Genomic DNA, 13128 nt, shown 5'->3' with positions numbered 1-13128 from the left:
CTTTGATTAGCGATCAAATTTTTTATAGCTAATCGATCGCTAAATTCTATTAATGACCAATAAAAAAATTATTAAAAAATTCATCGTAATTCGATTTAATGATCGAATTCTATTTCGATTGCTAATTAGCGATCGATCCTAAATTCGATCGCTAAAATTAGTGATCGATTTTAAATTCGATGGTTAATTTTAGCGGTCGAATTCTAAATCGGTCGCTAAAATTAACGATCGAATTTGGGATTGGTCACTAAAATTAGCAATCAAATTCCAAATCGGTCGCTAATTTTAGCGAATGAATAATATTTTCGATTTGATCGCTATTTAGTGATCAAAGACGTATATAGCATCTTCTGATATTTGGTCTTATTTAACGACCGAAACCGAGTCATCGATCAAATTTTGATAGAATTTTAAAATTAACGAACTAATCAATGCCATCCAGGGGAAGATTCATCATTTCGTCTTCAAACCTGAAATAGATAATTCCAATGGTGAGGTTCACAAAGTACGTGTAACACATTTGTTCACCTGTAGATTTGCATAAATGTTAGACTCACCTAGCTATCTCTTGAAGATCGTGGATGAGTACCATGCCATATTGTAGTTATCCGAAGGGATTCAATCAAGCATGTAGAGGAAATCCATGTGCTGAAAGGGGATATTCATACCTTTTTCTTTGGTGCAGTTGTCCCTCTGCGCTTGCAGTGCACTACAAAAATATTTTTGATTAGCGACTAAATTTTCGATTGCTAATCAGTTACTAAACTTCATTAACGACCGATAAAAAAAACTATTAAAAAATTTATCGTAATTCGATTTAGCGACCGAATTCCAATTCAGTCGTTAAAATTAGCGATCGATTTTAAATTTGGTGGAATTTGATCGCTATAATTAGCAATCGATCTTAAATTCGGTCCCTAAATTATTCCCGTGCCGTCGATTTTAAAATTTGATCGTTAAAATAGCAACCGAAATATTATTCGGTCGCTAAAATTTGCGATCGATTTGGAATTTAGTCACTAATTTTAACGACCGAATTCTAAATTCGGTCGCTAATTTTAGCGACTGAATAATATTTCGGTTGCTATTTTAGCGACCAAATTTTAAAATTGGATGGCACGGGAAGAATTTAGCGATTGAATTTTAATTCGATCGCTATTTAGCGATTGAATTTCGATTCGATCGCTAATATAGCGATCAAACTCAAGTTCGATCGTAATTTAGCGATCAAACTCAAGTTCGATCGCAATTTAGCGATCGAAACCGAGTTCGGTCGCTAAATATTAACGACCGAATCAAAATTCGATCGCTAAATTCTTCCCGTGCCGTCCAATTTTAAAATTAGTGACTCAATTAAATTTCGATCGCTATTTTAACGATTGATATTTCATTTCCGTCATCAAATAGCGACCGAGTTTGAACTGTGATCGTAAATTTGTGACGGATTAAATTTCCGTCGCTAGTATAGTGATTGAAATATATTCAGTCGCTAATTTAGTGACTGATTATAATTCGGTCGCTATTTAACGATCGAAATTAAAAAAAGAGAGAAGTAATTTACAACTTAAGGCAGATTGATTGCTCGAGAAGGATCATATACATCTTGGTAGAATGTAATTTAGCTACTACAATTTGGTGAATTTAGAATCAATCTGTATGCCTTTAAAAAAAAGAGAGTAAGTATAATTTCCTTATAAAATCTTAAGAAAGTATGTAAATACTAAGACATCAGTTTACCAATGGAGACTTAATTGTCCAAGCGGTAATGCTTAGAATGCACATACACTTAAACCAAAAAAAACTTTGGACTGCTTACCTGATTGATTAATTCTTAGTAATATATGCTATAGTTCAGATTCTTTCATGCCGTTCCAAAAATGCTAAAAGAAAAAAAAACATGCAAAAACAAAATCCATGTTATAACCATACCATAACATGTGTGACAATAGAAGATATTTGTAACCTTGTAGAAGAAAGCACTTTTTACAGCAAGAACAGCAGAATTAATGTAAATTGGTTTAACTCTGAGAATGCAAGGAGAACTCATAATGAACGAATCAATCAACTACTGCAGCTGAATAAAGATAATCGGTTAGAAATAAGAAGAAAAAACATCACAATGACAGCAATAAACTTGTCCTGAATTTACCTTAGTTGGGAGTGCCAAAGTTAAAATTGGAACAAGAGAATTACAAGAATTATATTGTCCTTCATTTTTCACATAAACACTTGATGAACACTTTGACAACAAGAATAACTTGAATATCTAGCAAAATGTATTTATCCTTGAATATCTAGCAAAATGTATTTATCTTTCACAAGTAAACAGTATATACATTTACTAGTGATGAAGCCAAGCAAAGAGGTCAATGGAGGGATAGCATTCATGTACACCAAATAATTAGCATATACATCGTTTATAAGACTATGGCTCATATACTTTTTCTTTAGGAGACAAACTCTGAAGTGAATCTTTAGTGGCTTTTGATACATTAATATATATTTTCCCCTTTAAATGAGGCAATAAAAGCAAGTGCTATGAGAATGCAGGAAAATCAAGCAAATCTTCTGGTATCTACAACCTGCAGATATGAGTTAAGCAAAACCAAGAAATTATAAAAATATAGGCAATGTAGATGAATAACTAGTGGTGATGAATTTCATTGCTTAAGATGGTGACTTAGTCAGAACAGATCAAAGAATTTGCCTAACATATATTCTGACAAGTGTTTCCTCAAAAGGAAAACAAAACACTGACAGCCATCACAACAAGACTTGTTCAGGTTATAAATATATCTGACATGGAATAACTCATAACACTTAAATAGATAAAAATTATGTCAAAATATTATTCAAAATTTTGTTGTCCTTTTCTGATCATTATATACAAGAACTATAAAATAATACACTTAAATATGATATTATCTACTTTTAGCCACATCCTCATGATTAGTTTTGTTTTTAGACTATATATTCAGAATCTTTTCCATGTATCTTTAATGTGAAATTTTGATTGTATTCTATTCCCAATGGATCCCTTATTGGTCCGGGTCCTAATAGACTCACCCTCTTAACGGTTCTAACATACCCTTATTAGGAGCCTCCCATCTAAAATAGTATAATATTGTCTACTTTGGGCCTCAAGCTCTTATGATTTTATTTTTAGACTTTATCCCAGAAATTTCATATTAATATAGATATATCTTCAGGATCTTTTTCATGTATTTTGAATGTGAGACTTTAATTGTATTCCAATAAGAATTGCTCAGCCCAATCCAATCTAAGGACGAAGTAGGAATGACATTTTCAACCTAAAGATAATTAAGTCATATTACTAGATTTCCAAAGCTAACAGGTTGTGTTAAATTTGAACTCAAATAAATCTAAATTAATTTGCAATATAAAGGATAATCATCGTTAAAAATTTAAACTGGCTTTATGAGAAAATTAATATAGGAAAAATAAAAAAGCATTAATATTCAGAACACGAAGATGATTTTTTAAAGCTTAGCTTAATGCTTGAGGGTTGAAGATATCAACTCATACCAGTTTGCAATGCACTTGGTGTCAATTCATGGGGCACTGGCACGTCATCTTCATAATGATTTTCATATTCCTCACAATTTGATGTAAGTTCCCAAGAGCATTTTGCAGACTCCAATGCTAAAAGTACATCATAAAGAATAGAATTATCAGCACAAGCAAACGAGAACTTTGGCAACAATATATGTTAGTTCTGTTTTGGTATTTATTAAATTTAGCAGGCATATATATTAAAGATTTAATAATTTATGTATTTGCACAGATGAAATACAACAGAAAAAGAAGTGAAAATAAAAAGATCAATTTCTCTTCCTTAGTTGGAAGGAAATAGAGAAGAGGATCAAATTCAATTTCACACACTTCCTCTTAGGGGTAAACAAAAATTTGGTTAAATCGATCGAACCGACCAAATTAAAAAATTTGATTAGGTTATTTCATAATTTTGGTTTATTTTTTCTAAAAAAATTAGTTAATTCGATTCGATTTTAAAATTTCTTATTCGGTTAAACCGAATTAATCAAACTAGAAAAATAATTTATAAATTTTAAATAAATAAATTTATAAATCCCTAATTAATTAGTAAAATTTTTATAATATTTAAAAAATTTGGTTAATTTAGTTGAAAACTGAATTAACCGATAAAATAGCAGTTCGGTTTGTTCAGTTTTTATTTGAAAATTCAGTCGGTTCAATTGGTTTGAAAAAAATTGATTTATTTGATTTTCGATTAATTCAATTTAATTCGATTCGATTTTAACCAAATACTCAGTTCTACTTCCTCTAATTTACTTCAGCCCAAAATTAAGTAGAAAAGAAATTAAATTTGCACATCAGTTAAAGATCAACAAAACTAAGTGAAAGTATCCTTCAATTCCATTCACATAAACAAGATAAATAAAATAAAGTGAAAATAAAATAATACAATCCATTTCTTTTCTTTCTGGTCGCTGAAACTATTTCATTTTCCTTCTAATAAACACACATAATTAAGGTAACGAATCTAACCAACTAATTTCATGTCACATCTATAGTAAAAAGTTAATGTGAAATAAATTACGCAACAAACAGAAAAAAGGTTACAACTATCTACAATGTGCTATCTAACAAACAACCTTCATTGACTATCTAACATGAACTCAATCTAGAGAATTGTGAAATCAAATATCTTTCTAACCTGACATTCAATCTTCAACATTAATTTCCAATGAAGTTAGCCATAAAATAATCCAGTATAACATTATCCAGTTTGGGCCCAAATACTCATAATTTTATTTTTGGATTTTGTCCAATACCTCATGATTTTATTTTTAAACTTTACTCAAAAAATCTCATACCAATGCGATATCTTTTATTTTATAATTCCAGAATATTTTTGATGTACTTTCAACGTGGAACAAAAGATACTTAAGAACTACCTACTCAATGTCCTTTTATTGATCAAAACATATAGACCAAAAACCCATCATATGTAACCGTGTGCACAACTCATACGGATAGGTTGTAGCACAAGAAAGACAGATAGGTCGCACTGTAGACAAAGGCTGAGATTTTGACGACAGAAAAGGGATACCCATACCTTTTTCTTTGGAACAAGATCGCGGATGAGTACCATACCATATTGTAGTTATCAGAAGGGATTCAATCAAGTATGTAGAGGAAATCCGTGTGCTGAAAAGGGATACCCATACCTTTTTCTTTGGTGCCGTTGTCCCTAATGCGCTTATGGTGGCTGGAGCTGGAGCTGGACCCAGCATCGGGCGGGTCCGCCATGACCTCGATATGGAGGACACGGTTGAGAAGTTTTTCGAGTTGAAAGTGAATTCAAAGTTGTTGTTGGCGGGGGTTGGGGATCCGTTGCATCGCAGGCGCTGCCGATCGGAGCTTTGGAGCCCCTCTCGATTCTTTCATTCTCCCGAGAAAAAATTCGGTTAAATCGAATAAACCAACCGAATTAAAAAATTCGGTTCGATTATTTAAAAAAAAAATTAATTAATTCGGTTAATTCGATTCGATTTTGATTTTAAAATTTCTTATTCCGTTAAACCGAATAAACCAAATTAATCAAATTAGAAAAATAATTTATAAATTTTAAGTAAATAAATTTATAAATCCCTAATTAATTAATAAATTTTTTATAATATTTAAAAAATTCGGTTAATTTGGTTAATTCGGTTGAAAATTAAATTAACCGATAAAATATCGATTTGGTTTGTTCGATTTTTATTAAAAAATTCAATCGGTTCAGTTGGTTCGAAAAAAATCAGTTTATTCAATTTTCGATTAATTCGATTCGGTTCGATTTTAACCAAATCGCCCTAATTCTCCTTCACGCTTGAACCCTAGACACACCCGAAGGCTAATCGGAACCCAATTTGTGGCTTCCCGGCGGAGAGGCGGCAACGACGACGACTTGGGGAGAGAGCGCGGAGAGATCGATGGCTTGAATTCAAAACCTGCCAGCAGAGGGAATTTATGCAAAATCTAAAAAATAGCATTATGTAATAATCAAGTCACAATATCCAAAGAAACTTTTTATTCAAGTTTCCAACGGCTATCTATTTAATTTCCATAGCTTGATTCTTGAATATAAAATTTTTGGCACTATACTATTACACAAGAAATTCTAAATAAAATAATAAAATTGACTTTAAATGTTAAACTCGAATTCCATAAGAAATTCAAAATAAAATGACAAGTAATAAAATGATAAGCAATTCCTATATGTTTGGTAAAAGTGGAATAAAGTGTAGCGGGCATAGTTGAATTGGTTACGATGGAACATACTTATAAAAGAGAGCAAGGATTTGAATTTCGACGAATCCGAGCAATACCCTCTTCCGTCGTGACCAATTGCAGTTTTTCAATTTACCTCCTCACATATAGTCGTAGGCCCAATCATAAATAGTCATGGACCCGATCGTATGGGACCATTGGGGGAATAAAGTGGAGTAAAAATATCATTCAAATCTAGTATTTGGGTGAATTGTCTAAGGTAATACTTAAAAATCAAATAAACTAAAAGCTTATTATTATTATTTTTTTAATTCAGATATTTAATTATTCGGAATCGATTAATTCTATAAGTGATCGACCTCACCATATCAAAATTTTTCATCGAAAAAAATTAATTTGTAATGTATCGTAATTAAGAATTGACTTATGAATATCTAATTAATTACGAAAATACTTCACCATTGCATTGTAACCGCCGAGCCAACTAAAAGCTTACTAGATCAATAATTCAATTGATCACACCACCAATTAAACCAAGTATCTTATTAAGAAAAGATAGTAATCCAACTCTTGTGTCTAGTCGGCCTAAGCATGCACGAAATTATCGTAAGCTTGGATTGTTTGTTTAAGTTCGATTAATCTGACAGTGATCTAGCTGAAACATTGAAGCCAAACCTTCAAACGCATTCGCATATTCTTTTCATTCTTTCTGCGGCGTGAGATATTTGACAACCAAATCGATCAAGATAATTCACAGCATCTAAAGCCAAAGTCATCCAAATCCCGAACAAACGTATAACATTCCAATGATCTACGAGCATCCCAACTGTAAAAGCCTCTAGACATTTGTTAACATCAGAAATTAATTCATAAAGCATAATATGAAACAAAAAAGTCCCGCATTGTAGTTATAGCTGCCATCAATGGCTCTATAGCACCAATATCAACAATCAGGTCAATGGGCCAGCAGGTCATCCACAACTCATGCAAGAGAGAAAATGTCAAAGCATGCACTTCATTCCCGATGTTTTATTCTAACTGTGGACATGCGTTTTAGGGTCTTTAAACGACTGTGTTTTCCCTCTAATCTTGCTTCCAGCAATCTTGCCTTCAAGGTGCTTTCTTTTACACCGGGTGCTAGCTTCGATGAGGACTCAGCTAGATAGGGAGTTTGCTGCTGCTTCCACTGGCTATTTATCTGATGGGCATTTCCTAGATCAGAGTCTTCCTCGATTGAAGCAATCTGGGACTTCCATAACAGGTGAGAATCTTCATGGCATGTAGCACGATCCACTGAATCACATTCAGATATTTCTGTAAAATTTTTCACAGAATTGCAAGCCTGATGCTTTGAACCATTCATCGGAGACAACTTTTGATTTGTATCCTGTTGGTGTTCCTGAGAATGACAGCGACCAGATTGCCGTGATATACTTTTGTCATCAGGATCAAATTTAGTATTTGCATGGTCATCATCAGTTGGAAAATGTACTCTCTGGGATCTGTCAAAAAGCTTCATGTTGTTTCCAGATAGCTTTTCTTTGTCCATGATTTGGTTGTATTGGATGTGCAACTCTGATAAATTTTCATTGCAGTCTGAAGGAGCTAACTTTTCTCCCAGTAATGCGGATGTTCCTTGAGATTGCAGCTTTTCTATTGCATTCTGGTTAACTTGCTTCAGATGATCATGACCTCCATGTTTATGAGTACTCACATTGAGCTCAAAGCAGAGAGTATCACTTGTCACAGAATCGTCTTCATCATCAGCATCATGAGGTGCACTGGTAGCTCCATTTAAGAGGACAGACTCAAGAGATTGGCGCAGTATGCTGCTATGTTTCTTATCTTTGTTTTGGTATAGATTATCACTCTGCAAGGCACTAGCTTTTCTAGCTTGAAGAAATGATTCAATTTCATTTCTTAACCTGTCTGTCACTGTTATTTTTTCTGCCAAATCTCCTTGAGCTTCAACAATGTTCATCTGAACTCGCTCATCAAGCCATGCTTCTGAAATATGAAGTACCAGCCTATCTACTTTATGGCTGCAATCTCTTGGAGATGTTTGCCTCAACTCCCTGACTTCCCGCTCATAATCTGTAATGCCTTTTGCAAATTCATCGCACAGGTTCTCCAAAAGGTAACTTGTTTTTCTCTCTCTATCGAGATCTTTCAAAGCCTTCATGTATACAGCATTCACTTCAGATAACTCTTTCCCTAATTTTCGGTGGAGACTTTCAGATCGTCGTCTAAGATGTCTCTCATCTTCAAGCTCATCTCTAACTGTTTGTACTGCCACTTTGACCTTCTGCTGCTCTTTGTTCTTCCTAATCAATTTGTCTTCAGCAACTTGCTTCATTAGATCATCCATTTCACGACGATATACATGCTGCTCTTGCATAAACTCCTGAATGCGTCCTTGTGCATGCTCTAGCTCCACCTTCAATGCTTTAATCAATGATATGTTGGAATCATGTTGTTCTTCCAGGCTCCAAATGCAATTCAATAGTTTCAAAAATTCTTTTGATGTTCTGAGACCATATCCTGTGTCACCATGTTTTTCTTTGAGATCTAGAAGACTGCAAGGGGCAATTGCTTGACTAATTGAAGCATTCTGCAAGAGGATAAATATTAACAGAGAATCTTTGAGATATTTTCCTTCAAGTTCCTATCTTGTTTTTCTCCAATATAAGAAGTTATGTAAAGTAGAAAAACAAAGAACAAGAGATTTGGTACTTTTTCTTGGTTTGCACCACGAGTTGCAACTTATTGTAGATACTAGTTAAAATTTATCTTGGTACAGAAAGACTGCACAAGGCACAGGTGTACATCGCATGCGGTGGTTCTATTTTAAAATGCACAGGCTTCACAAAAAAATAAATAAATACAGAACGCTAAGAACTGAGAGACGTGATAGGCACAATAGCAGAATGCTCCTAGTCATGCATTATATTGAAAAAACTGTCAAATTTTGACCATGATGCAATCACACTTACCTCTATGGAACTACTATAACTTGCAGGAGATACAGGTTCTACAGCTCTGATTTTCCTTTCATTTAACTTGTAATTTTTGACTAGTGAAGCTGCAACATACCTCCTCAAGCTACTTGCACTTTCAGGCTGGCATGAAAACCAGAATATGTTCATTAAAGGTGATTAAAACATCTCAACAAGTTTCTAAGCAGGCAAACGCTAACTACCAAATTAATTCATGTCTAACAAAGATTTGGTGCTGCAGCAATAATAATTACTAAAAGTACAATGTCTAGCAAACCAAAGCACCTAGCTTTTCTACTAGAAACTGAAAATTAAGCTAAAATATACTTGTCAGATGAGAAGCAGTTGCAACAGAATTGATTTTCTCAAACTAATTGGACTAGAAAGATAATGACTTACCAAATTATCTCTAATGAGAAGCTAACAAAGTCAGTTTCAGGAGAAGTAAATGAGGATAAAATGAGAAAAAAGAAAACTGTCTTTTTTTCCTTTCCTAACAAAACAATACTCAAGTTAGGGGATGCATCAAAACCTCTTCTCTAAAATCATAGTAAAACTCTTTTCCAATTCTCCAGAAGTAGAATATTTGGAGTCCCAAACTAAAACATTGATTAGCTACATAGCTTCTAGTTTGGAAACCACAGTAGAATACAATAAGCCCACACCTTCAGAGAGAAAAATCAATATAATGCTCATTAAAGATAAAGAAAATAAGCTTACAGTAACACCACAGGAACCTAAATTTGGTGTAGGTATAGCTTGTTGTTGCATCAATTATAAGAAGTAAAAAAGCTTAATAACAGGTAACTTGTAAAGAAGAACACTAAAGAAAGATAACCTGAAAAGAACTTAATAAAAAATGAAAACTTAATGAATATTTGCCTTCTCTATATCAATACATAAGGTCTTGTCAGGTTGAATTGAACAAGTGTAAAAAAGCAATATGTATATAACTTTCCAGGAGGATCAGAATCACATGAATCATATTTCCAATGAATGGTCATCTAGCAAAGAGCCTAATACAAAATTCATACCATAGTAATAGTCACACACTTAAACTCAAGTTAAAAATAAGAAGAACCTTATGCGTTGAAACACCTGGAGCTTTTGCTGCCCTTATTTCATATTGTTTGATAGATGATCTTCTTATATGTTCACAGGAAAAAAATCGTCGTTCTAATGAAGAACATTCCATAAAGAACATCGATGGTTAATCACAATTTTACCACCAAGTTACTCACAAGATCCACCACCTCTCTTCTAACTGAATGCTCAAATGGTAATTAATGCCTTGCAAGCCTAAAGGGGAAAATAAATCGAAGGAGGAATCCAATGTTTTTCTTCTTTTTGATACTCCAGTAAGAATTCATCCATTTTCACAGAAATGTGCGTAAAATGAGTTCATAACCATTAATATCGACGTGAACTACAAAAAAGATGCATCGCAAGAAAGGCATCAAGTCGAACACTTAAACAACAATATCAGCCAAGAAACTCACCTGGTCGTCGAGACCATCATCAAGCGCCTTGCCCTCCCTGTGTCGTCGGCCCTTGTCGCCTCTTCGGCTCATTGCTGCGTAGGGCACAAGGTCCTGGATCTCCCACAGGTTCGCCGCAAGCTTCCGCGCCGACACCGAGCTCCGTTTGGGCTCGCCAGGCTCGCCCTCAGTACAGCCGGGCGCTCCCAGCTTCCAAGTGGGTACCGGAGTGGAAAGGCCGCCCTTTTTCCCCGCCGCAGCCCCTCTCCTCAACTTTACCCTTAAAGACTCCTCTTTCCCACCACCTCTGCCGCCCTCATCATCAATTGCGACCGCCTTTCCCCCTTCCATGGCCCCCCACCGACACTCGACCGTCTCCGGTCTCTTTTTTCCTCAAAAATCAAATATTTTTCCATCAGAAGCAGGGGCAGGAGCCGCACGCTCTTGCCGTCGCCATGTCCTCCTGACCTCTCCTGCTGCTCCTGAAGCAGGCAGAATGCTTCTAGCAGCACAGTCAAGATGGGCCCTTAGTTTAAAGAAATGGGGTTTGCTTGCGATAACTGCTATTTTCTCCGCTCCATGGGAATACGAGGGAGCGCGGCAGAGAGAGTAGGTAGATCAAGCAGCGAATCCAATGGGGGACAGGACCAGGGAGGGGAGGGCTTCCCTGGAATTTTAAATGCATGAAAAGCTTTGAGGGGATGGATGCCATGTCTTGGTGTGCAAACAGAGAGTCACAGAGGGTGGCCCAGTTCACGAGAGGTTGGCAATTCGGAATGCAACTTCGAGGTTGACGACAAACTTGTCCAGACGTCGTGACTGATTAGGGAGGGAATGCCATCCACCACTCCACCAGCCTTCATTCTTTTCTCTGTTTTTTCCAAGAATTTCCTTCCTTTTTTATTCTAATACATGATAATTGGATTTGGATAATACCAATTTAGGTATAATCTCCATTTTTTAGTAAAAAGTCAAGTACATTAATTGTTTTCTTTTAAGAAGTATGAAAAACTCTAAAAGGTCTCTGTTTCTGAGGCAGAGGAAGTAGTTATATCTCGATGAAGTTGACATGGCATAATTGTCATGTTAATATTCCATTAGATAAAACAATGTTAATGAATAGTAGAGGTTTGACCAAAAAAAGATTGACATCTCGATCTTAATTAAGAATCAAACTAATTCCAAAATAAAGTTTATTTTCTTTTTTGTAAGATTAAGATATGGCTCCCGACACATGATATGTTGCATCTAGTGTTGATCTGTGAATCATATAACTGAATTAACTAAATTCAGAGTTGACTAAATGTTGATAATTTCATTATTAATGCAGGAAGATGACCCACGAAACTCAAGCAGAGTTATGCAGTTGAAATCTTTAAAATTGTACACAATTGATGTCATATCAATCTCGGTCATGTCCATCAGTCCAGTCATTGTTCTGTTCTGTGACAAAAACTAATTCCCTGTTTTGGAAAACATGAAAGAGACGTTCTATTTTTAAAAGTTAGTTAAATTGATATTGAATTGAATTGAATTTGTCCTTTGGGGAAATCACGTCCCAGCTGTGCCTCATGAACATTCAAAAAGCTGCAAGGAAATGAAAGAAAAGACGTCCAATTTCTCATCTAACACTAAACTTGCACTCTTCTCCCACATATCTGCACCCAGATTTTGTGTGCGGGGCAAGGTAACAAGTCACAGTCGCGGTACTGCAGCTGATAACTCGACGATAGTCAAGAGGGAGCAGGTCATGTCCTCCCACGTATCCTTCTCGAACACAATTCGCAAGGGGCACATAGAAACTATGGAGTTGGCCTCGTCATGAGCCTAGGGCTACAGGATATTATTTGTACTTTACAAGCATAGGACGAAGTCCATTGATGATATTGTACCAGATGAACACTATCAGTGCCAGTACCATTCAATCGCTTCCCAGTTTCCAAGATTTCAAAACTCAACTGCCAAGGGAGTAACTGTGTATACATTTCCAAGTGACCATTAAAGATAGAGAGGTTGCTTTTGATATCTGCTTTCTATGGAGACGTGTTTCTTTGAAAACTCTGTAGAGTTAATAACACATAGCACAAAGCTCCTCTGCTCTTAATAGAACAATGATAGAAGCACATGCTCATTGTTGAATGCGTGAGCATTTACAGAGAACTAATGCAGAATTCCATGGATGGTAGGCTCCAATAGAGAAGCATAGGGTCACACATGAAGCCCACAATATTCAAAGGCCGAAAAGTTCCATAGCATGACTTTTGACTGAAAAATTTAAGGCAATCATGGTTGCATGTTACTGTTACTGTCCGCGGAGTGCATTCGGCCATTTGCAGATCTAAAGCTGTTTTTTGGTTTCTGATAGAGGGGAGTTTATT

The 13128-nt window shown here is 35.3% G+C and overlaps 1 protein-coding gene and 1 pseudogene across 1 annotated transcript; both read right to left on the bottom strand.

Moving 5' to 3' along the window:
* Positions 1–424: 424 nt before the first annotated feature.
* On the bottom strand, positions 425–5451 carry LOC141823040 (BTB/POZ domain-containing protein POB1-like; annotated as a pseudogene).
* Positions 5452–7064: 1613 nt separating this feature from the next.
* Positions 7065–11101, bottom strand: LOC141825081 (uncharacterized protein At5g41620-like). Its single transcript, XM_074712469.1, has 3 exons — positions 10772–11101; positions 9270–9395; positions 7065–8887 (listed from the first exon to the last, which is right to left on the bottom strand). The coding sequence occupies exons 1-3, from the start codon at positions 11099–11101 to the stop codon at positions 7292–7294; spliced, it is 2052 nt and encodes a 683-aa protein (XP_074568570.1). The 3' UTR covers positions 7065–7291.
* Positions 11102–13128: the final 2027 nt, after the last annotated feature.

This window comes from Curcuma longa, chromosome 3 (assembly GCF_044706935.1).
Source record: "Curcuma longa cultivar G26 ecotype Majalengka, Jawa Barat chromosome 3, ITB_CL_G26_1.1, whole genome shotgun sequence".
In the NCBI taxonomy this organism is placed as follows: domain Eukaryota; kingdom Viridiplantae; phylum Streptophyta; class Magnoliopsida; order Zingiberales; family Zingiberaceae; genus Curcuma; species Curcuma longa.
The sequence above is the reverse complement of the archived record's forward strand: the minus strand, read 5'-3'. Positions and strand labels throughout refer to the sequence as shown.